Source organism: Siphateles boraxobius, unplaced genomic scaffold (assembly GCF_051911475.1).
Source record: "Siphateles boraxobius isolate OS27281-9 unplaced genomic scaffold, OSU_SipBor_1 1, whole genome shotgun sequence".
Taxonomy (NCBI): Eukaryota; Metazoa; Chordata; class Actinopteri; order Cypriniformes; family Leuciscidae; genus Siphateles; species Siphateles boraxobius.
Window position 1 is genome coordinate 30,634,844 of NW_027508699.1, and position 21,937 is coordinate 30,656,780.

Here is a 21,937-nt window from a genome sequence, read left to right on the forward strand (position 1 = left end):
TACAGCTCATTTAACATGCTTTCGAAAACACATACTCTTGGTTTGTGGTTGGAATTAATTGACTTGTCATAAATTCTGAAAACAAGTAAGAAAATATTCAAACACAAGCAATATTTGTGATTGGGCACTGATGAATTTCTCGCTTAAACAATTGTTACTGAAATGTAATCTTTGACTCACAGTAATGACTTCAGTCAATCAGGCCTAAAGTACATACTCAGATATTCACTTATAATGACTCTTAACCACAGGGAGCAAAATCACATACTAATTGATTGTTTCAAGATGTAATGGGACATTTTGTAATACAACCGCAAAATGTTGTTGTTCTTCTGATATTAACATAAATGATATGCACTCATAATTAAACCACCAATGTGGTGGGAGTAATACACAGACCTGTTATTTAATGAGCATAAAATAAGAAAGAAGGCAATATTAGGTTTCTCAGTGCAGAGAAAGCAGATTGATCTATAGAGAGCACGTTAATAGAGTCCCCAGAGTCAGACAGAGCGAACTCTTCAGAATAACTCAGTTGTGTCAAATTACCATTGAACTAATTTGACGACTCCGTCTATAATGAAAGCAAGCCATGTTTACACTCAAATCTGTCTGAAAAGAGAATAAACCTACCAATTCTCATTTTCCATTATACGGGTCAATTGTAATATAATATATTTGGTATTTAGCTGTATACAGTAGCTAAATGCAAGTCTCAGAGATCGAAAAAGGCACCTTTAATCAACGCCATACTGCCCTGAATTCAGGTTAAAACTGTACTTTAAATTTTCTCTCACTTGACTTTCCTAAATGATTTGTCACCAAAAAGACCAGATGTTAGGACAAGCAATATAGAGAATGGCCCACTTTGTCTTGTCATATAAAAGCATGTAGTGTCTTTTCCCCATATCGTCTTTATCACGAGGCTTCCTGTGATTTTGCCAATGTGGACATGGATGATTGGTTGATAGGAATGTTGTTTCAGTGTATTAGAGTTAAGGACCTTTCATATGACTTGCATCAGGGCTTCAACTAAAGCATCATGGGCTGCTTTTCCATCCACATGAGAAGTGTTGCAGAAAGCATCAAGGACATTGCAGAGCATGGTAGCAAAAAGTGGGTAGTGTCCACAATAAACAGTGAAAACATTTGAGCTTCGAAAACTTTTTGAATGTCGCTGTCTTAGCTAACTTTTGTTGAATTAAAATTAGATCTGTAACAGAGGTCTCAGAATGCTTGTTGAAAAAAAAAAGAGAAAATAAAAAAATGAGCCATTCTAAATTTCTTTATAAATTTGTACAGATTTTTGGGAAAATGTCCAAAGCTGTGTACTTTCAAAAGACATCATGAGACAGGTACGATCTTGTGTGAAATAACAGATTGTTGAACCTGTCACTGGCTATGCTTTAAAAGGTCAGTTAGGTCAAAATTGTTATTGTGAACTTGAGTGCCATGCAATGCTTGATGCTTCATTCCATAGAGCAATGCTAATGCAAGTCGTGAAACCCTCTATTTCCCTCTGATTTTAGAGGTAGTTAATGTTTAGGCTTAGGACTTTTCTGTTCTGTAAAATCGCTGTAGCCTTATTGTGAGGGTTATCACAATGATATCCGTTCAGTGATATGGCTGGAGTTGTATGAGTGTTTAAGAATAATACCATATGCACATTTTGAAACAAATGTACATAAAGAGCCATAAGAGGAGACACGGATCCTACAAAGATGGGCAAGTTTTGTTTTGTATTTTCACCAGCTCACATCATTTTAGACCCTACAACACAATATCTCATGGAATCCACTGAATATGCCATAGGACCAAGCATTTCTGTGGGGGCTGGCCACACAAGCTTATGCAACAACAATGAAACCACAACGTTCTGGAAACGTTCCAAGGTCAAACATGGCAGCACCATTCACTTGTTTCTCACTATTGATGAATGTTATCCACGCTGTCTTTGAAAATGAGAGAATAAAGACAATTTGTTATGATACCCTGACATGTGTCTGACGTTTGTCCCTGCAATTGTGGTGTGTTGAAATGATTCTTGCAAGTAAACCAGATACTCCTCAAGGTGAGGAACTATATTTGTATTTGAAAGGGTTTGATGGCTTCACTTTAAAGGCAGATGGTTGGAAACGGGACGTGAGGTAAGAAAGAAAAGGGATGACAAATGTTAGTTGCCTAGCGACTGTTGTCAGGGAGACAGAGTGTGACTCCCCTGACCAGACTAAGAATTTCTTACTATGTTTATTTGTTCGACTGGGAATGAAATTGCTTGAGTGGAATCTAAATCTGCAAACATCCACATGAACAAATGGGAATACGTATACAAACACATGATTGGTTAAAAAAATCAATGAAAGATAGACACAAAATGAAAAGATATAGTTGAGCCTGGGTGACAAACTCACAAGAGTGGCTTTTTTGAAAGCGTGAACACTATCATTATCATGGATATATTGTATATAATTTTAGACTATATTCAGCTGTGCTGCTTCGAATTTTACATCAAGTGACCTATTTAAAAGCACAAAAATGTACAATCAAGAGCTGGTATTATGCAGCACTGTGCTTCAAATAAACTATGCATAAAAGAAAAAGGCTGAACTCTTTTTGTTTTTAACCTAGATTCAAATAAATATATAAATAAATAAAAAACTAATTTGGTAAACTGACCCAGAGTCTAATATGTCTATGTGATTCCTCTTCACGGTGCATGGCATTATTGTACCCTTTTGGTTCAAGAGCAGGTTAATGCAAAGACAGCAGCTTCAGATAAAGTGTTAGATTATTTAAATCAAAGAGCTAGTCCTCGCCTCTGGCTGATATTGCTGAAACTGCCATTTGCATCAAAATCCAATTTCATTTTCAGACACATGGACTGTTGTTACATTTTTAACTGCCATTACTCATTTACCAGACTCATATGGAAAGGGAACGTGGCCAACCAAACGCATGAGGGGCTGTTTTAAAAGTGAACTATAATTTTTGAGATCTTTTACTTTTTTTATTAAAATCCCATCACATCAGTACATAATTTTCTTTAATTACATAACAAAACAAAAGCACAAAATAACATATTTCCTCCTATCTTTTACTTTAACGGTGAAGTGCCTCTATTTTTCACGATTTTATAGAAGGTTTTGCAACTTTGGGTTTTCATGCATCTTTTTAGTACCATAATTCAGTAAATTCTGTCTCAAAGCACAGACTGCCATCTAGTGCCACAAGTACAAAGTGCCATTCAAATAAACTCAAGTGGGGTCCAAAAATGCATTGACAAAATATGATTCAATAGCAAAAGAAAATGTTATCAAACCAATCCTGTGCATTTTACCATGCTACATCAATTTATCAACTACTTTCACTAACATTTAATGAAATTTAGTAGAACTCAAAATGAAAATATAACATTCATCTAATTTGTCTCTGAATGTGTTCTCCGATGTTGTTTTAGTTGATTTCTCCTTGTAAATCCTTTCCCACACTCCGAGCACTGGTAAGGCCTCACTTCAGAGTGCATCTTCTCATGTCGTCTTAAAGTCTCTTTCCGTGCAAACTTCTTCCCACAATGGGAGCAAACATGCTCCATCTGTCCTGAATGCTGTAGTTGGTGAGTAACTAGCTTCCCGTCTGTGTTAAAGCTCTCCCCGCACTCAAAGCAAACATACGGCTTCTCGTCGGTGTGTGCGATCTGCCGGTGCTTTTGCAGATAGGACGTGGAACTGAAGCTCTTCTCGCATTCGTCGCAGAAGTACATTTTCTTGTTCCCCGAGTGACCCTGCATGTGCAGCTTCAGGGAACTTGCTGAGCTCAGGCATTTTCCACACTCTGAGCACTTGTGGACTTTGATCCCCGCATGAACGTCTTGATGCCTTTTGAAGGTGTCTTGACGAGTAAAGGTTTTGCCACAGGTTGTGCAGTTTAAAAGGGACTTGCTGGAATGGATTATCAGGTGGCTCCTTAGAGTAGAGGTGGACTTGAAGGCCAGACCGCACTGAGAACAGCTGTAACATCTTTCGTCGGTGTGCACTACCTTATGACTTTTGAGATTTGCACGCCTAGCGAAGCTCTGACCGCACTTCTTGCAGTGGAAAGGTCTTTCTCCAGTGTGTGTGACCTGGTGGGACCTCATACTGCTCCTGAAGCGAAAGCTCTTGTCACACTTAGGGCACTTGTACGATTTCTCCTCAGAATGTACGGCCATGTGTCTAGAGCGCTCTCCTGAAGTAGGGAACTTTTTCCCGCAGCGTTCACAACTGTAGGGTTTTTCTCCGGTGTGAAGACGCTCATGCATTTTGAGGCTGTTGGGATGTTTGAAGGGCTTGCCGCAGTGTTTGCATTTGTAAGGGGTTTCGGAGAAATGGATCTTCATGTGTGATTTGAGGTGGCTCATCCTTTTGAAGCTGCTCTCGCAGTGTATGCAATGAAAGGGTCGGTTGTCTTGGTGAATAGTCTGATGAGTGTTGAGTTCTTGCTTCCTCAAGAAACTCTTCCCACATACTGAACAGCTGAACGGCCTGTTCCCTGCGTGGATATTTAGGTGTACATCCAGTTCAACTTTATTGATGAACTTCTTGTCACATTGCGGGCATGGAAAGGGCCTCTCTCCGGTATGGGTTGCCCTGTGGACTCTCATAGCTGCCGCAGTGTTGAAAAGCTTCCCACATTGATCGCACTGGTGGGGCAGGGTGCCTAGGTGCAAACGCAGGTGAGTATTTAGGGTACTTCTTCGAGAAAAGCTTTTCCCACATTGTGAACAAGAGAAGGGCTTCTCTCCCGTGTGGCTCCTCAAGTGAGACTTCAATCCACTCTCCCTGACAAACTTTTTCTTGCAATAAGGGCAGTCCAACACCTTCTCGCCGGTGTGTAGCCGCATGTGCAAGGAAAGCTCATGTTTATCGACATAACTCTTTTCGCAAGTGGAGCACTGGTGTGACTTCTTCAAGGAGTGCACCTTCTCATGGGCTTTGAGGTCTGATTTTCTTTTGAAGCTCTTGCCGCATTTTGGACAAAGGTTGGACCTTAATGATCCACAAGTAATTGTTGGTGGTGGGTTAGGATTCTCTCTAGAGTCATTGGGTTCCATTAAGACAGAACTGGGTGCAGGAGCTGTGTTATGTAGTATCATGTCTGTATGCATTTCCTCATCACTAAAAGAAGTAAATGATGTATAAATCAAATGCTTTTAGGGGAAACAAAGGAATTTGACTATGCAAGATATTAATGCTCATTTCAAAGCATTGCAAAGCAAAGCAATTTCATGAGAAGATGGGACACTCACCTGGTTTTATTAGACTGCTCCTTCTTTAAAAAAACAAAACAAGAACATGTTTAGAAAAGTTGTTCTTAGCTAGGATGACATATGCTGATACATTTGACACCTTACCTTCACAAAGGCAATGTCCAAAGTTGTATGTCCATGTACATGGTTTTCTTCTATGTTTGCTGATATGTCTTTTTCAGTCGGTTCATGTTTGACCTCCATCAACATCTGGACCATGGTACTAATGTCGTCTTCTGTCTTGATGCTGCCCATTGTGCTCATTATCTCTGATAGCTCCTTCTTCACTGACTGCTATCAGTGTTAGCATAGACATTTACATTTATGCATTTGGCAAACTCTTTTATCCAAAGCAACTTACACTGTATTCAAATCAATCAGATCAGTGTCAGAGGTGACACATACAGTACTAAATATGCAGAACAGACATCTCCTACTTGAAAATAACCACTGGAACAGACATCTGACAGATTGATCAGCCCCAACTTCAAGGAAAAGCATAATTTGACTTAATTTATAATATGGCAGAAACTAAATCATTTGCCAATTACCAATTCCACTGGTCTTTTTCAAGGGGAGGCAGGGAAACTGAGTTATCTGTATTGAAGAATGACTGGAAGGCTTTGAGGACGGAAGTGGGAAATTTTATTCCCATTTCTGACTTAGTCTGGAAATGCTTTAACTGACTTCTACACATTTTTAATAAACGGTAGCAATCTACTAGGAAAAAAATACTCTTCTACTACAACTATTTATTCCATTAAATGCAAACATACTGATACAGTCTTTAATTAAATCAGATGAATTTTATATTATTAAAATAGTTTTGTTTTGTTCTCCTAAGACAGTCCCTAAAATCTATTTCTGGATTAGAGCAGATCCTTTAACCAAAGTTATATTTCAAGATCAAAGTTAAAAGTGCAGTTAGTTTTTAGTGAAAGTGCAGCTCACTTACCATTTCACTTTCAACATTCCCCACATGGAGTGGTTTGAAGTCACCGTCTTGAGAGGATTCATCCTCTGAGGAAAAGTGAGGAATACTTAAATGATGTAGAAGAACAGAACAGTGTGTTTCCCTCAAACAAACAGGACACTCCAGGGACTTGTTGAGCTCCCAGTAGCTTTGTAGACAGTTTTTGCAGAAACTGTGGGAACATCTTAGAACAACAGAGTCTTTTAAAGAAGTGCAAAGATAGCAGACAGAATCTGTGACAGGAATGGTCAAGGTGGCAGCCATATTGTCACAGTTCAATCAAGATGAACAATTCAATGATGGTAACAGATGGCCAATCATATATTTTAGAAACTAGTTGTTTGGTGTAACGTGACACAAATGACAGCTCTGTCAGCAAACTTTTCTGATCTCACAGGAACTCACAGCTGTTCCTCTTTTTCCTACTCAATGAATTAAACTGATAAATAGTAATCAATCAGGAGCACTGGCTCCATCTAATGGACAGGATGCCATTTAATGAAATATCTCAGAGAAAGACACAAGGTGGAAGTCAATTATGACAATATTTTATTTCTGGGCCACTGGCTGACATAAATATTTCCTCTACTGCAGTGAGAACATTACTACAGATCACAATGATGCTTGCAGTTTCTTTCATCTGCAATCAAGCTTGACATCCTTTGAAACTCCATTATATTGTGCCAGAATAGCAGCATGTACATATTTTATTAGTGTAGATTAGAACTGAGGGAAACCATTGATGTTTTTTTTCTCTGTAACTGCAAAGGTAAAACAGGTAAATTGTTTCTGTATATGGACAATCTTTTATAATGCATATTGCAGTACATTTTTCAAAAATTTGATGGCACAAGTAATTTCACACAGTATTCCTAGAAGTCATGTTAATTGAAGCGAAAAATCCCATTGATCCAGATTAAAGATAAAGGTTACTTATTACACAGTGAGATTTAATTTCAACTTAATTTGACATGCAAAATGAGGAGTTGACAGTTATTTAATAGGATAGCATTAACACTACAGAGATTTTTTTTAAGGAAGAACACATTTTTAAGATAATCATTCCTTGAAATGTAAGTCATTATTCAATAAAAAAGCAAAATCCATACCTTGTTTCACGCCAGTCTGTTTTTACTATTATTAATTTAACTGTATTTAGTCAGTTCACATAGGTAAGTGTATATAGGGTGTCCAGTTTAGCTCCAACCCAAATTAAACACACCTGAACCAGCTAATCAAGGTCTTACTAGGCATACTACAAACTTCTAGGCAGCTTTTTTTTTTTTTTGAAGGAAGCTGGTTACTAGGATTTCAAAGAATTCTATATTTAACAGAATATAAAACAGAAACAATGTTATGACAGGACAAATCATTGTAAGTATAGTAGATATCTTTATTATGAATAATGTGACCACGATTAATCATGGTCAAACACACAAGAATCAACCTTGATGTACAGGTAAAATGTAAATTGAAGGTCCAGAGTCCAAAGTACAAAAAAATTCACCATCAATAATGCACATTCCTCCCCCTCTTTCCATCGGTGGTACGCCCTAAAAGAAATTTGTATTCAGCTCAGTCTATCCCAGACTTCAGCTCTGGAGGTCAAACAGGAACAAATAAAAAAGGTTTGGTCGCTTAAATAAACTCAATGCTTTAGTGCTGCAGGTTTAATCATCCAAGAAGTCGTCATCCAGATTGACGTCTGTGGTGTCAATGTCATCAAGCTCCATGTTATCCAAATCATCCTCCAGTTCATCAATAACCTTTAAAATAAAATCACAAAATGAGGTTACATCAAGTCTGATGTTCATATGGCTTTATTAACCATGTAAATTGTTACCAATTACCTTCTGTTCTGCTTCTGTCATTTTTGGAGGCTCTTCCTCAGTCTCCTCCTCAACCTTCTGAGGAGGCTGGGATTCTGCATGACTCATGGTAGCAACTACTGGAGCCGAGACGGCTGCTATCACTGAGGCCAAAACACCCACATCCTCGTGGGCCTCCTCTGTGTCTTTCACCTCCTGAACATACACAGACAATTTGATTAGTTTATGCACAAAGATATATGTGAACTCTTTAGATTATTCTTTTGCTCAGGTATTGTGGTAGGCTGTGTGTTGCCATTAGGGGTGGAACAGATCATGGTTGTACAGACCAGGCCCCACGGCACGCATGTTATTCTCAGATGTTTTGTCTTGTAAATTTACACATTGAAGCGATTTTAAACCATTCCAGTTCAAGAAGAGGCAACTCAATTCGGTGCTCGAACGCTGTTATTTATGCACACAGCCACACACATCTGAGGCGTGCACACACAGAGCTGCATTTCAGATGCACAAACACCGAATTGATTCCTCTTTACAAGAAGTATATGAAACAATGTCAGTAAGCCAGAAACTAAATTTTATGAATGGAATATTTTGAGAACATTAATGACGCTCGGGACAGCTGATGGGCCAGAGCTGCATCATAACGAAAGTCTAAGCCTTGCCAATTTAAATATAATTAAGCACACGAATACATGAAAGGGAATTCAATTCGGTACTCGGTGTGGGAATTTTTCTGTGCGCAAACATACAAAGCGCGCGCCCAGAAAGTAAGTCTCAGACAGAGCGTGAATACAGAATTGAGCTCTCTTTTACGTCTTCTGGCGCTTGAATGGACAAATTCAGACAAAATGATGTCAAAAAAATGCCGTCTCTGTGAATATCCTAGTAAACATAATCGGTTATATCTTAAGTGAACGTAAACAGTTGAGAGTTAAAAAGTACATGTAGCAGTATATTGGATCCGTGCAGCTCTTAAAGCGACAGCATCCAAATATCAATGTTTAATTTATACAGTGAAAACTATGCAGTGCTTTTACATTTGATTACTTTATTAAATATCTATACCTGAAAACTATTGCTAGAGCACCTGAAAAAAAAAAACATTGTTTATTTCATTAGTATCTATATTCTATTATTGTATCTATTTGTGCTATTGCTTGTAATTTGATTATTTGTTCTTTTTTTATCACTGACTGTTTACTTGTCATTAATAATGCATTTATATGTATATTAGTAGGTAGGCTAGTAGTTTTAGCTGTGGTACTGAAATTGGAATAGAGAATTGTGAATTTTCACTTGTATCTACAAAATATTGGTGTCATTAATGCCTGTTTTTGCAAAAACAGTTTCATGGCCGGTAAAAAAATATTTATGGCTATTATTTATCTTACGTCATTGGCCACTGGCAGGTCTAGCAAAAAGTTGGTTTTAGGCCCTGGTTGCACCACTTGTTGCAATCAACAAACTAAGTGTTTGACAAACACACCTGTGTAGGAGTGGGGATAATTCCTTTTGGTTCATACCCACTGGCTTCCTCCAGCACGTTCCTTTCTTCGTTTGGCTAAAGAAAGAGAAAAGATAGAGGGAAAAATTATAAAGGCAGCCTATTATTCAAATCAAATGGATTTTATAAAAGACAAAAATAAATAAATTACAACACAGCAAAAAGTATGCAAACAATTAAAACAGAGCAGTAAGCAGTGAGCATCAGGGTCCAAACAGACTGCAATGACAAGATACCGTTATTCCCTGTTAAAAAAACTTCTTGATCAAGCATGTCAGAGTTATGATGATTTTATATTATAGCATCCCCTATGGGCGTAAATCTGACTATATTTACAATTTTAAACAAGTTTAGACTTGGCTTGATTTCAGAAGATCGGCTTTTATCTTCTAAAGAACTGCTTGGATCCTGCCACAAAGAACTGCCAAAAGTAATGCTTATGCAGCATGATACATTTTAATGTTTATTAATAAACTAGTGTTTTCTGGCTGCAAAGATAAAGTTGGTGATGCTGACTCACTATCTTCGCAGTGAACGCGCCTATAGAGAGAAACTGACACTTCATACGGATTAGTCTATATAAGCTGAGAGCAGCCCTTTTAAAAAAAAAAGAATTTAAAAGGTGCGATTTTCAAATAATAATCGAATAATACCCAGCGATCTTCGAATATTATTTTTGCTTGAAATGCCCATCCCTAGTAATTGAAATGAAGCTGAAAATATAAGCACTAGATGAACAACTTAAACTTAAAATCCTTCACCAAAAATTAAAAATGTTGCCTCGTCAAATAACGGAAAAGAATTAATAAAACCAAAACTGAAATAAAAATAAATGCTGAATCGAAATATAATAAAAATGAAAATAGTACATAATATCGAAATCTACTAAAGAAAAAAAAAATACCGTGATCAGTGGGTAGTCGGAGGCAGGTCTGGTTTTGCCGAGGCAGGACTCTCTAAGGTACTGCTCTGCCACAAAGGCCTCTTTCAGGCCTGGGAACAAGTTCTCATACTCAGTAGGATCTGCCAGAGACTCCGCAGCTTTCTGATTCACTTTAGACAAGCTCTCTCTCCAAAGTTTCACCACCCTGTTATCAAACACACAGTTACAGGATTGTAAAGAATGCATTTTACTCTCTGAAAAAAAAAAAAAAAAATATCAATGAAAATTTACTTTATACCAATGTGTAAAATTGTCTTTCACAGTAAGATCAAATAATGAATCAAAAAGAGACTAATTTTAAAAGGTCAGGTCAAGTGCATTCCATTGTGGGATACAGCATCTCACACAGTGTGCTCTGACTGGAAACTGGACAAAAAATTTGCATATTGTGCATACTTTTTTTTCTCTCTTAGTAATGTTGTATGCCCTTCCAAAATACCACTTCACTTTATTAAAAAATACTTGAATAATGTGACAAAGTGAATGTGAATACAGACCTGGATACTTGGCTAGGCAGATATGTGCGTGCAAGAAAGGCTGCTTCTGGTAGACGATTGGTCTTGATCAGGAGCTCCAAACAGTTGTCAAGTCTGGCAAGACAAACAAACAAAAATCAGCTAAAGCAACTAAACTATATTCAAAATAACAATCAGTGACTGAAACATGACTTCCTCTAACAGTATAGGAATTACGGTTGGGTACCGAAACGCGGTGCCAATAGGGAACCGATTCCGACGTAAACGGTAGTAACCAGACCGAATAAGAACGAAAATTTCGGTGCCTGACTCTCTGTGTCATGAGGCGCACACACGCAAGCTCTCTCGCTCTCTCCCTCTCCGCCGTGCGCGCACTATACGGTTTGGAGCACAGTCTGTTCTGTCTCGCATGCGCGCTCTTGCTCGCTCGCTCTGGATTCCGGGAGATTGTAACTAATTTGCGGACATCAGGGAGCCGTTATCAATATGCGGGAGACTCCCAGAACGTCGACTGATAGCGAGGGGATAAATGAAGATGCCGAAGACAAAACTCTCCAAGGTTTGGCTGCATTTCACGTGCAAAATTACGCGTCAGAACGCCCTCTGGGTGTGCCGATTGTCTGAAGTCCATATAGAATCACGCCAAACTATTGGCTGATGGTGCGGGCGCCACCTCTTCATATTATATTAGCGCGCGCATCATCGGATCCCCAGATTTCTCTGCCGAAAAAGGAAGCTTGTCGGCAGCGCGAGGAGCTTGGCAGCGAACGCAGCGTCTCGTTCCCTATCAGAGAACATACAGTAACCAGAGACGTTCTCTTTTATAGGTTTACTCAAAGCTGCGTAGCTAAGACGCAGTTGGAACAAAATACCAAACTCGCCAAGCTTATCGCTGCCGTAACTAGTAGATTTGACCAGATAACTTACATGACTGGTTCAAGCAGACAAAACATGGGAACCTGTAGCCATGTCGAGATTATATTACCCTGGTAGTAATCTCTATTAATCTCCAGGATTATTGCATTGTTTAATACAATATTGTTTTATTTGATATTATGTAAATGTGAATTTTTATTATATATTGGTTTATTTATTATTACCATATGTTACTTGAATTTATATTGTTTGAAGATTTAAGTTAATATTGTCTCCAGTTTCGCCCTGTAAATAAAAGGGTATTATTTTTTGACAAAGTGTGTGCGTTTTCGTTTCTTAATTACCGTTTCAAGAACCGTTCAATCACCGGAACCGTTTAAAAAATACCGAGTAGGTACTGGTATCGGATAAAACCCAATCGATACCCAACCCTAATAGGGATGCATAGTAGACTATGAAAAGATAATCCACAAAAGTAAAACATCTTTAGTCAACATATTTCTATTTGTATTTCAGCTGACAAAAGTCTGTTCACTTATAATACTTACTTTCCCTGCAGGAAGTAGGTCATGAAGGCAACATTGTTTTTTCCGTCACGCTCCGCCCCCTCTGCAAGCTTGGCAACCATAGCAGCATTGCCAGATGCAGTGGCCAGCAGCAGAAGACCTCCATAGTCCTGGGCATGATGGAGGCACTCCTGTGCCAGACCAAACTGGCACTTACTGATGGCCAACTCTGCCAACTGCTTCCACTTCTGCTCAGACTACAGAAGAAAAGCATTATCATTAGAAATCTTAATTATGTTAGCTTGCATACAGAATCTTGAACATTACTTTTACAGAAAAACTTTTTTCCACTACAATAAATGCAATAAAAGTATTAAGCAATTGAGCTTTGCCACCACTAGGGGAGCTGTATCACTGGTTTAAAACAACAAACCTCAGCTTCTACTGCTAGCTGGTAGGCGATTTTCAGCTCTCCTAACTGCAGCGCCAGCTCAAACCGGTGCTCTGGATCAGTGGACACGGCCAGAGCCTGCTGCTTGAAACCCTGAATGCACACGGACAAAGATACTTTAGATATCACAGAACATAAAAAGATTATCATTTTGATTTGCTAAACTTTTGGTAGCAAATTAATCTATAATGCTGCAACTGAAATCACATATTGTCTGAGTATGTACTACATTTAAATTTACTTCACGACCATTAAAAAGTGTTTTTTTTATGTATAGAAAAATGTTTTATATAGTATGAATGTGGGTTGTATGAATGAAATTCGGATGTACTACATCCGCCATGTTGTTGCGGTCACGTGTCCTACCAGCGTCAGTTGCGTCGCTTCACTGCCGTTCAAAAATACTCTCCTGTGGATATCCTCATGGGATAGTATTGTCCACCGAATGCACACTTCATTATCTCGGCAGAAGTAGTAAGTCATCTGGGGACTTTTCACCTACTGTGTTTCTTCAAACTATGCATTCGGACATGCTCTGCTGGCGTACTGTTTTTAGCATACTATATAGTAGGGAAGTTTCGATATCAGATGCAGCGTAAGGCTTTCTTGACCCACATTTGTTTAGATTGATCTTCACAAGTACTTTAAAGTGTGACATCTTGTACTTCATGCTTATTTTTATTACTTAGAATTTACGAGTCTAAGGTGCTGTTATTTTTGCAGAGCTAGAACATTGTTATTCGCAAATCATGACTTACAGGCAAACATTTTGAAGTCTTACCTGTTTTTCCAGGAAGTGGGCAACCCTGGTTCTTTGTTCTTTAGGGATGGTGGGCAGAACTTTGTCTGCCATGCCAAAGTCTCTGCGCATAACAGCAGTCTGGTACTCCAGGACAGACACCAGAAGAGAGTAACTGACAATGTTCAGCTCCTTATCACCCAGGTAAAGACGGTCGTCTTTAGGAATGTATCCCAGAAGGTACATGGTTCTACGATAAATAAGACACTGTTAGACTGAATGAATGAATTATACAATGTCTTCCTTCTATATGTATACTGTTTTACTAAGTTTTGGGTCAGTATTTTAATTTTTTCAAGAATATTTCTATTTAGCAAATTCAATTTGATCATTAAATTGATAAAATAATGGAGTTAAGACATTTACAACATTACAAAAGATTCCTATATCTGTTCTTTCTAATACTGTTCTTTTAAAATTTCTACACAAAAGAATCTTGAAAATATGTATCACAATTTTCAACAATTATAATAAGAAAATGATTCTTGAGCACCAAATCAGCATATTACAATAATTTCTGAAGGATCATGTGACACTAAAGACTGGAGTAATGATGCTGAAAATTCAGCTTTGCCATCACAGGAACAATAGAAAGAGTTAAATAGAAAGAGACTTCTTTCGTACCAACCACAAATTTGGAACGAGTGTGAATATGTGATTAATGCATTCAAAAAATATGAAAATGTTTGAAACTGATTCCAGATATTGGGGATTTTGACAGTACCTGTCCAGGTGAGCAATGGTGACAATCTCTCCTCCAACAAAGTAGTTGAGTCTGTTGACTGAGCTCGTGTAAATGAAACAGTCTCCCACCCACAGACCCGTCTTTACCACTTCCTGAATCTCTCCCAGGACCTGCACACACAAACAGAGGAGATCAGACCTTTTGTTTCAATTCTTTAAAGTCAACATCAAAATTGACTTGATTTACAGTCTTAATAAAAATCCTGTTTGTATTGTTAATGATTCATTAGAGCATTTTATTTTAATTCTTTTTAATTACAGATTTAATTAAAATGTGTTTACTTTGCAATTAATCAGAATCAGAAAGAGCTTTATTGCCAAGTGTGCTTGCACACACAAGGAATTTGTTTTGGTACTGAGGCTTCCAGTGGACATATACAAATACAACATGAAACATAATACTACAAATTATAAGAATAAAAAATAAAAATATAAATATATGAGAATAAAACTATCACAGTTGGGTTTAGTCAGAATAGACATTTCCAGATTCACAGATTATGAACCTATTTACAGTGTTTTGAATATTATAAATAAATAAATCTACATATAAGTATCACCTGAGTTGTGGGATATTGCACTAAACAGTGGGAGTATTGCACTTACAGGCATATGCCTTGGGAGGAGTGTTAACTGTTCAGGAGGGAAATGGCCTGTGGGAAGAAACTGTTCCTGTGCCGAGATGTTCTTGTGGCCAGTGATCTGAGTCTCCGTCTTGACTTGACTCTTAAACATGACTGTGTGTTTTTTAACACTGATCTGCACTGACCTCAAGAGCATCTTCGATTCCATCTTCAGTAACGCCTTCATTTGACTCTTGTGATGCGGCAACCTTCTCTGACAGATAACGCAGGATGAAGAAAGACTCCTCTGTGGCAATGCAAACCAGCTCACCAGAGTCAGACCAGAAAATCTGTAAGTACAGATGCAATTGGTCCAAGCACACTAAGAAATTGCCAAACCATACAGAACAAAAGACAGGAGGACTATAGAAGTTGACTCACGTGTTTGGGCTGGATCTCAATGCGACGAATCAGCTCTGTGTTATCCCAGTCATAGAAAGCCAAGCCATTCACTGATCTGACACCCAGCAAGAAACCACCATAGATGCCTGCAAGAACACAACCATTCATTTACATAAAACCATAAAAGACTACCATGCTTGTACAACATGTAATCAAGGATTAGAGTGTGCCGTATACTGTGCATTTGTACATTTTCTATATCTACTACTATATATTTGCATACAAAATTGTTAATACAGAGCTTGTTGAACTACTTGCCTATGATGCAATGCAAAACAGTTTACCTTCTGCTCCAAAGTCGGGCTTAAAAGATTTTTTCTCCTTAAAATTTTTGAAGATTTTCACCAGACTGCTGCTTTCCCGAATCGCGTACCTTGATTTAAAACAAAGTCATGTCAGTTTTTACATTTCTCACAGTAGATGAGTATATTTGGTAAGCAGCTGCTCTGAACATCTGTTTTCTATATGCTTGTAGAGAACTTACTCCGATGAATCATGGGCCCAGACAAACTCCTGTGCAGATCCAAAGCTCTTGTTCCTCAGAGCCACAGCGGTGTAGATGATGTACTCTCCATCTCCGCACACCACCACAAACCTAAACAACAAGATTAAAGGTGCTGAATCTTTGGATGTTGAGAAATGTATAATTTGTAAAATTATATTTACATTAATAAATTGCAGCAAGGAGCAGGCTGCATGTACAGTAGCAGCGTTAGAGGAAAGATGTGATAGACTTATTTTTTTTTTTTTTTTTTTCCTTTTTTTTTTTAGGACACCATTAGGTCACTGGATGGAGTTTTTCGGTTCCTTGCCACTGTTGCCTTTGGCTTGCTCAGTTGGGGATATTCAAATTAATTAACCAATCATACCATTGATTAGCTCTACCAAACTTGGATGTCTTTTTTTTCCAGTAATAAACAAACATTGTTAAGTTGTTTTGATTGATACTGTGAAGCATCTTTGATACAATCTGTATTGCGAAAAGCGCTATATAAATATATTTGACTTGACTTGACTTACCTGCCGTTAGGATTGTGCTGGAGAGTTTGAGGGTAGATCTCACAGCTGCCCATGTCCTTCACCGCCAGTGGCAGCCTCTCGCCATCCTTGATCTCAGCATCTCCCATGGCTTTGAGGTTAGCCTGCTGAATCTCAGAGTGCTTGGCCCAAATGATCTTTCCGTTGGCATCCATTGACATGGCTGGCTCCTCACGACCAAGCTAAAACACAAATATAAACCAGACAAATTACAAAGAACTGTCCACATAAGATATTACATTATATGAAGCTCATCAGATTATTAGTTAATGTTCACTGAAGTAGAAAGGAATGTCATGTAAATTTATATAGCTACATCAATAGATGCTACCATTTCAAAGTAAGAAAAAAGTATGCTCACAAAGGCTGCATTTATTTGAGAAAATACAGTAAAAAAAGGTAATATTGTGAAACATTATTACAATCTAAAATAACCGTTTCAATTTTAATTTATTTAAAAATGTAATTTATTCCTGTGATGGCAAAGCTGAATTTTCAGCAGCCACTACTCCAAGTCTTCAGTGTCACATGAAATCATTCTAATATGCGGATTTGCTGCTCAAAATGTATTATTATTATTATGAAAATAGTTGTGCTGCTATTTTTGTGAAATCAGTGATACATTTTTCTGGGATGCTTTGATGAATTGAAAGAACAGCAATTATTTGAAATAGAAATCTTTTGTAACATTATCTATCTCTGCCATCCCCCGCTGACAGCCCTGGCCGTGAAGAAACCTAATGGCTCTCTTTGCGGGGAGTGAACTTTCCTATTATCAGCCTGAGCTTTAGCCAGTATTTCACACCACTGACAGGCAACAGCGTGGTGTTATTTTTGAATTATTTTAGTACCTTGATAATGATGCTGCCTTCGTCATAACCCAATGCCACATTGTTGGAGCCGCGCAAGCCAGACACACACCACACCCGCTCCATACCATAGTTCAGGGTGCTCTCTAGACGGTAAGTGCTGGAGTGCCAGATACGAACCGTGCCTTAACAAAAGACAGTTACAAGAAGCTTTAAAGGTGAAGTGTTTATTTTTAATTTGAAAATTCTTTAAACTGGTGATGAGAGAAACAAAGCTTTTCAAACTTTGAATCAACTAGACCAATTGCTTCGCAAAATGATTCACACAAAACACCAAACGCTAGTGACCACTGCTGGTCAGAACAGTGTAAATGCAGTGAAAATTCAGTCCAAACATACATAAACACCTTTTACAAACCAATTGCAAATGTTTTATTGAAGGTGTAATCTGTAATATGCAATTAACAAATCATCTAATACCATTAAATATAAAGTGTCTTTATAATATGTGTTATTTTATTTTTATTCTATTTGTAGGGACTACAATTCTTCCTTTTTATTAGGGCTGGGACGGTTACCACATTCCCGCGGTCACGTGACTCCAACCGCGGGTCTGAGCTCGTCACTGTCATCACCGCTAAAAAAAAAAAACATTTGGCCTGCACGTGTGTGTACGTTGTGTCTAATGACATGGATTCATGGATTCTAATGACATGGATTATGTCTAATGATATCGTGTCTTACATGGATTCAAGGTTTTCTAAACAAAACTTATCATCAGCAAATCCGATCTTTCACGAGGTGGGGAGCGCAATGTTCCATGACACATAATAACATTCCATTTGTATTAGAGATGCGCGGATTGGCTATTATTATTTCATCTGCAACCGCATCACAAAAATCGTCATCTGTCGGCACCAACATTTTTTGATACATTTTCGAAACCGCATCCGCGGCGCTGACTGTTTTAAGGTCTATGAGCGATGCAAGGCGCTGCTGTCGCGAGGTTAAAAAGTTCTTGGTTGTTCTAGAAAGTAGACTGATCCAATGCAGCAAAGATATTTAAAGGCTAAAGTCCTTAGTATAGCCTATTGGCTATGTTGTATCCCCAGAATATCAGCAGTGAACTCCGTCTACGATCGGCGCACAGGGATAAAAATAAATAAATAGTCTATAACGCACATCGGCCAACCTGACCTTATAGGCTACTACTGTAACCTAAAATTTTATAATTTCGAGATATCGAAATTTTATCAAGTAGGCCTAGCCTATACGCCGAGTTTCGATTCATTTTGGCGCAGGTATTTATAGCGGTTTACCGCAATCCGTACCACCCCAGCCCTACTTTTTATCATACAAATGTGTCATTCAATGTCTAGAAGTTAATAAAATTGATCCGAGATCAGGTAAAAATCATATTTAGACACTTGTTCATTAGACAAAGGCGAACCATTTAAATTTCGATACATTTTGAAACAGTTATGTCATAACAAAGCCGAATTTACTAAAATCATGTGACTTTGGCAGTTTGACATGTGCTTGAAATCACTGGATCAAAACTAATTATTTGCAAAGGTTTCAAAGCATCACAAAGCATGTTTCGAAAGCTGGTGTCACTTTATACAATCCCAGTTTAACATGCAGGGACCACTGAAAGCTTTTATAATATTATACTGTTATAAAAAAATTATTTAAACAAATATTTGCAAAAGGAATGAGGCAGTGCAGTTTTATAAAAGTGATCATTCAAAAATCTATAACATTATCCTAAAGAGGACTCACCATCCTCTGATCCAGTGATGATTATTGGCAGCTCTGGGTGGAAGTTTACACAGGACACATTCTGAGCGTGACCCTCAAGAGTCTGGACACATGTCTTATTCTAAAGAGAGAGAGGCACACAGAACAGAAGTAAATAAATAGCCAGGAATGACTTGCTCCATTGATTATCATCAATATCATTATAGTACCTGATAGTCCCAAATCTTAACCAGTCTGTCATCAGCTCCAGATATGAGGTAGGGTTTATCTCCTCCACTGTAATAATCAATGCAGTTCACCCCCTTATCATGACCTTCCAGAGTGAAGTTAGGAGAGGAAGAGCCCAGCTGCCACACCTGGAACACAACAAAGAAGAAATGATGAGGGAAATGTCACAAGTCAGATTCAGACTGGTTCTATCCGCAGAAGTGTACTCTTTTACCTTGATGGTTCTGTCCAGCGATGCACTTGCAAACTGGTTGTTGTCCTTGGGGTTGATGACAATCTGCATGACGTAGTGTGTGTGGCCCTCAAATACCTGACTGCAGGACCATTTCTTCTCCCAGTCCCACAGCTTTATCAACATGTCGTCTAAATGAACACACACCCAATGAATGTTAACAAAGAGTTTTGTACATACACCACAGTTTAAAGGTTCGGGGTTGGTAAGATGTTTTTTAAACATTTTTCAAAAGAAATTTCTTATGCTCACCACATATGCATTTATTTGATCAAAAATAGTAATATTGTATTAAATAGTAATAAACTATTTAACTGTTTTAAATTTAATATATTTAAAAATGTAACTGATGGCAAAGCTGGATTTCTTACAGTCATTATTCCAGTCTACAGTACAGTGTCACATGATCCTTCAGAAATCATTGTAATTAACGGATTTGGTGCTCAAGAAACATTTCCTTGTTATCAATGTTGAAATCTGTTGTGCTGCTTAATATTTTTCTGGACACCGTGATACTGTATATTTTCTTCAGGATTCTTTTATGAATAGAAAGTTCAAAAGAAAAGCATTTATTAATTGAAATACAAATTATTTATAACATTAAAAATGTCTTTACTGTCACTTTAGATGAATTTAATGCAATCTTGATTAATAAAAGTGTTTATTTCTTTTAAAAATCTTACTGACACACCAAACATTTAAACTGTAGTGTAATATGTTAAGTAAAATATGGTGTATTTTCATACATGTAATATGAATACTTATATGCACATGTAATCTGTCCATACCGCTGCTCGTGAGGATGTAGGGCTGGGTGGGATGCACAGCGATGCAGCGAATGTAATCTGAATGGGCCTCAAACATGTGTACTCGCTCTAATGTGTTGTAGTTAAAAACGCGAATTTGCATGTCATCCTGGAAAAAAAGGGCGATTTATTAAATAGTTTAATATCAGTAGCAAATCTATAATAAAATGAATAGTATATTAATAGATATTTTATAAAAGTGTACATTATTATTCATGAATATACTTACAGCACCAGTTATGACCCAATTTTTCCTGGCAACAAACTTGGCAGCTCTTACTGGCAGGTCACAGACTTCAAACGTCTTAACCAGAGTCTATTAAAGGTAAATATATGAGATTATTAGACAAACATTAAACACACTTTGTGCTCTACTGTATCCCTAATGTTTGTTGTAAAGTTCAGATGGTAATATATTAAAAATGCTGAAAAACTGCACACGTTTCCTACTTACTTGTGTTTCATGGTTCCACACACAGACACTGCCGTTGTACAGACTGGCCAGCATCCATGGCTCGGATGGATGAAGGTCTACGCTTTTGACACGGTCAGATCGAGCCGTGAGTTTGCGCTTGATGTCCAGCCTCAGAGGCTAGAGGAGAAGAATCAGAATCACTATTACTTTAAAGTTGATGTAAATCAGCACCAATCTCTTTTGTCAGCAGTCACAATTATATAGTAGTAACACTAATAGTCTATAAACAAAAACTAAAAACTTAATTTGACTCAAGATCAGAAAGGAGTGAAATTTTTTTTATTCAACCTGTCTACCCACAACTACACAAACATTAGCCATTTATCACCCAGTTAAAAGTCTGATAGTAACAGCAACTAACCTTTACGGCACAGTTAAGAAGCAACAAAATTACGTTAAGTTACAACAAATCATGCCTCACCAAGATAATGTTAGGAGTGACGATGCAACTCAATAGAATATATACAGCATCACATATCTATAGTGCTTATTTATTAACGTGTGTACTTATGTTAATGTTATAACATGTCACATTCATATCATCAGCTGTTAGCCAGAACACAAGATATCACTTCATACAACATTCAAGTGGACAATTAATTTATAATATATGTGATAATGTTAAGTTTTAAATGCAAGTAATATCTCGAAAAATAGTGAAAATGAATAAATAATTTACAGACTGACTAAATGAGAGAGTTGTCTATGTGGCCATTCTAAAGGCCTTGCGAGGCTAACAGCTCGAGCTAACGTTATTGAAAGCGTATTTTTCCTTAATATATGCGAAACAGCTACAATATTGTCCATAACCTTAATCATTGATGTGACACTTACCATGTTTGCGTTTGCTGGTTTTTGTCTCCTTCAGTTGCAATATTTTATATCATCCACCGAGAGTCTGATGTGTTTTTCGGCTTCAGTTGTGTGCACTGCAGGCAAATGTGACGTGGAACTTCCTCAAAGCCCGTACGCTTGACGTCGGAAGCGTTGACGTGACACTCGGATGACTTCGGAATTGTTCGGATCATTTCGGTTAAACTCGGCATTTAAGTCCCTCCCCTCCGCTTCCGGCTCATGGGACCTTATTTCGGAAAAAATATGTAATAGTCAATGGCAAGAGACAACTTATCTTTTTATTCCGTCTGAACTGTGCCCTGAATTACACATATGATGTT

At 37.8% G+C, this 21,937-nt stretch overlaps 2 protein-coding genes across 2 annotated transcripts; both read right to left on the reverse strand.

Moving 5' to 3' along the window:
* Positions 1–2,908: 2,908 nt before the first annotated feature.
* Positions 2,909–6,704, reverse strand: LOC143740921 (uncharacterized). The gene is made up of 4 exons (XM_077233087.1): positions 6,240–6,704; positions 5,390–5,578; positions 5,285–5,307; positions 2,909–5,153 (listed from the first exon to the last, which is right to left on the reverse strand). Exons 1-4 carry the CDS (start codon positions 6,519–6,521, stop codon positions 3,419–3,421), a joined length of 2,229 nt encoding a protein of 742 aa, XP_077089202.1. The 5' UTR covers positions 6,522–6,704; the 3' UTR covers positions 2,909–3,418.
* A 925-nt stretch (positions 6,705–7,629) lies between these two features.
* Positions 7,630–21,783, reverse strand: copb2 (COPI coat complex subunit beta 2). The gene is made up of 22 exons (XM_077233073.1): positions 21,597–21,783; positions 20,742–20,879; positions 20,517–20,603; positions 20,270–20,396; positions 19,464–19,612; positions 19,231–19,377; positions 19,043–19,142; positions 17,303–17,445; positions 16,434–16,633; positions 15,898–16,008; positions 15,698–15,786; positions 15,393–15,499; positions 15,158–15,301; positions 14,369–14,499; positions 13,627–13,834; positions 12,828–12,938; positions 12,437–12,651; positions 11,034–11,126; positions 10,498–10,681; positions 9,576–9,650; positions 8,108–8,281; positions 7,630–8,023 (listed from the first exon to the last, which is right to left on the reverse strand). The coding sequence occupies exons 1-22, from the start codon at positions 21,597–21,599 to the stop codon at positions 7,928–7,930; spliced, it is 2,832 nt and encodes a 943-aa protein (XP_077089188.1). The 5' UTR covers positions 21,600–21,783; the 3' UTR covers positions 7,630–7,927.
* Positions 21,784–21,937: the final 154 nt, after the last annotated feature.

Bases quoted from the DNA above. Each gene is read 5' to 3' on its own strand.
- copb2 (XM_077233073.1), bottom strand. The intron at 12,652-12,827 runs GTTTGTTGTTTT...TTTCTTCTGTAG, and splicing joins AGCTAGCAGTAGAAGCTGAG to TCTGAGCAGAAGTGGAAGCA. The intron at 9,651-10,497 runs GTATTTTTTTTT...CTCTTTCTTTAG, and splicing joins CCGACTACCCACTGATCACG to CCAAACGAAGAAAGGAACGT.
- LOC143740921 (XM_077233087.1), bottom strand. From the start codon at position 6,521: ATGGCTGCCACCTTGACCATTCCTGTCACAGATTCTGTCTGCTATCTT. The intron at 5,579-6,239 runs GTAAGTGAGCTG...TAACACTGATAG, and splicing joins GGAATGTTGAAAGTGAAATG to CAGTCAGTGAAGAAGGAGCT. The intron at 5,308-5,389 runs GTAAGGTGTCAA...GTTTTTTTAAAG, and splicing joins TGGACATTGCCTTTGTGAAG to AAGGAGCAGTCTAATAAAAC.